General features: G+C 37.6%; 1 protein-coding gene across 1 annotated transcript; it reads left to right on the top strand.

Moving 5' to 3' along the window:
• LOC149139904 (uncharacterized) lies at window positions 1-1,632 on the top strand. The gene has a single exon (XM_089450854.1). The coding sequence runs from the start codon at window positions 1-3 to the stop codon at window positions 1,630-1,632; it is 1,632 nt and encodes a 543-aa protein (XP_089306980.1).
• The last annotated feature ends 401 nt before the right edge of the window (window positions 1,633-2,033 follow it).

Below are 2,033 nucleotides of genomic sequence, written 5' to 3'. Positions count from 1 at the left end.
ATGGTGCGAAAAATCATAGCTGCTGGGCCAGGATATGCACCTCCAAATTACAACAAAATGAGGACATCATTGTTAGATAAAGGGGTGACAAGAATGCAGGGGCTTATGGGCCCCCTTAAACAATCTTGGATTTATTCAAGATGTTCAATAGTTATGGATGGCTGGACAGACATTCAACAAAGGCCATTGTTGAATATTATTGTTACATCTCCCGCTGGGCCTTATTTTTTAAGAGCAGTTGATTGTAGTGGGAAACTAAAGGATGCTACCTTCATGTTTGAAGTATTGAAAGAAGCAATTGATGAGCTTGGTCCTTCAAATGTAGTACATGTAATCACAGATGCAACGCCTGTTTGCAAAGCAGTGGGTTTGATGGTTCAAAGTCGATATAGGCATATTTTTTGGACTCCTTGTTGTGTACATGCCTTGAATAATGTCCTCAAAGACATTGGCAAAATATCTTGGATTGCAAAACTAATTTTAGATGCAAGAGAGGCACAAATGTACATTTGCAACCACCATGCCTCTTTAGCAATCTATAAGATGTACTCAAGGAAGAGGTTTTTGAAACCTGCAGAAACAAGATATGCTACATACTTCATTCTTCTTCAACGTATGGTTGAGGTGCATGCATCCTTACAAGCCACTGTTGTTTCCCAAGAGTGGAATGCGTGGTCTGAATCTAAATCAATGCAGGCAAAGAAGATAAGAGAGCAGCTTCTCAATGATGATTGGTGGTCTGATTGTAAATATGTTGTTTCTTTCACAGCTCCAATTGTGGAATTGATTAGGTATGCAGATTCTGATTCACCCACCCGTGGAGAAGTTTATGAATGTATTGATAGCATGGTAGGCAAGATAAGGCACATCATTCGGGATAGAAACCCCTCTTTGGAGTTCTTCAATGAAATTCATAAGATAATAGGGAAGAGATGGATCAAACTCAATACCTCTCTTCACATGGCTGCTTATGCCCTTAATCCAAAGTGGTATATGGAGAGACCAAACAGAGTTCTACCCATTGATGATGAAGAAGCGAAACAAGGCTTTCTTGATGCCATATGCAAAATCTATACACCTAATGAAGCAACTGTAATACGGGAACAATTTATTGATTTTGCTACTTTAAACCCTTCCAAATTCTCTCAAGATGCAAGGGTGGACATCAACATTTATGCACAAAGGAATCCCATTGGATGGTGGAGAATGTATGGCGGGAAAGCCCAAGATCTTCGAAATCTTGCCTCACGCTTGCTATCTCAGGTTTCTAGTTCATCATCAGCTGAAAGGAATTGGTCTACTTATAGTTTCATTCACTTTGTTAAGAGGAATAGGCTTACCTCTAAGAGAGCAGAGAAATTGGTTTATATGCATAGTAGTCTTCGACTTTGCTCAAGGAAGCTACCTGAATATTTAGATGGCCCTGCAGCAAGATGGGATGTTGACGCTGAGGAGGCTTCTCAGATTGATGATGATGAGGATGATCCTTCACCAGATGCAGGTTTAGTTGGCATACCTTTGGGTAGCATTGCAAGCGATCTTGATATTGATGATGGTGATGATGAAGTTGGAGTGCCTAGCGAGGCTCAAGGTTATATGGATAATCTTGATGTTGAAAATTTCACTTTATGATCATGTTCAACTTTAATCTTTAATGTTCTGTTTTGGCTATTGAGCATTTTTGGACCATGTATTACTTTGCCACTTTGGGCATTTGCCATTTTTGTTTTACCATGTACTACATTGGGCATGTTAGCAATATGAATATTGATATGATGAATTTTTTGATTTTCAGTATGTTTCTTAAATTCAAAAGTGTCTCTTCAATCATTTGCATTTTCAAATTTTCATTTTTGAATTTGATATTCATATAATCAATTAAAATTTTAAATTGATTTTAATATTTGAAATATTGTGATATATATATATAATTTTTTTATTATATAATATTACCGCTCCCAATTAGTCGTTTCTTGGAAAATTTGGGGAAACCTCTAGCCGTTCCAGACACCCGTACCCAAGTTTCCAACATT

This window comes from Pinus tabuliformis, chromosome X, assembly GCF_031772625.1.
Source record: "Pinus tabuliformis cultivar Carrire ecotype Pingquan chromosome X, CPIR1, whole genome shotgun sequence".
In the NCBI taxonomy this organism is placed as follows: Eukaryota; Viridiplantae; Streptophyta; class Pinopsida; order Pinales; family Pinaceae; genus Pinus; species Pinus tabuliformis.
Note: the sequence above shows the minus strand (reverse complement) of the source record. Positions and strands in the feature narration are given on the sequence as shown.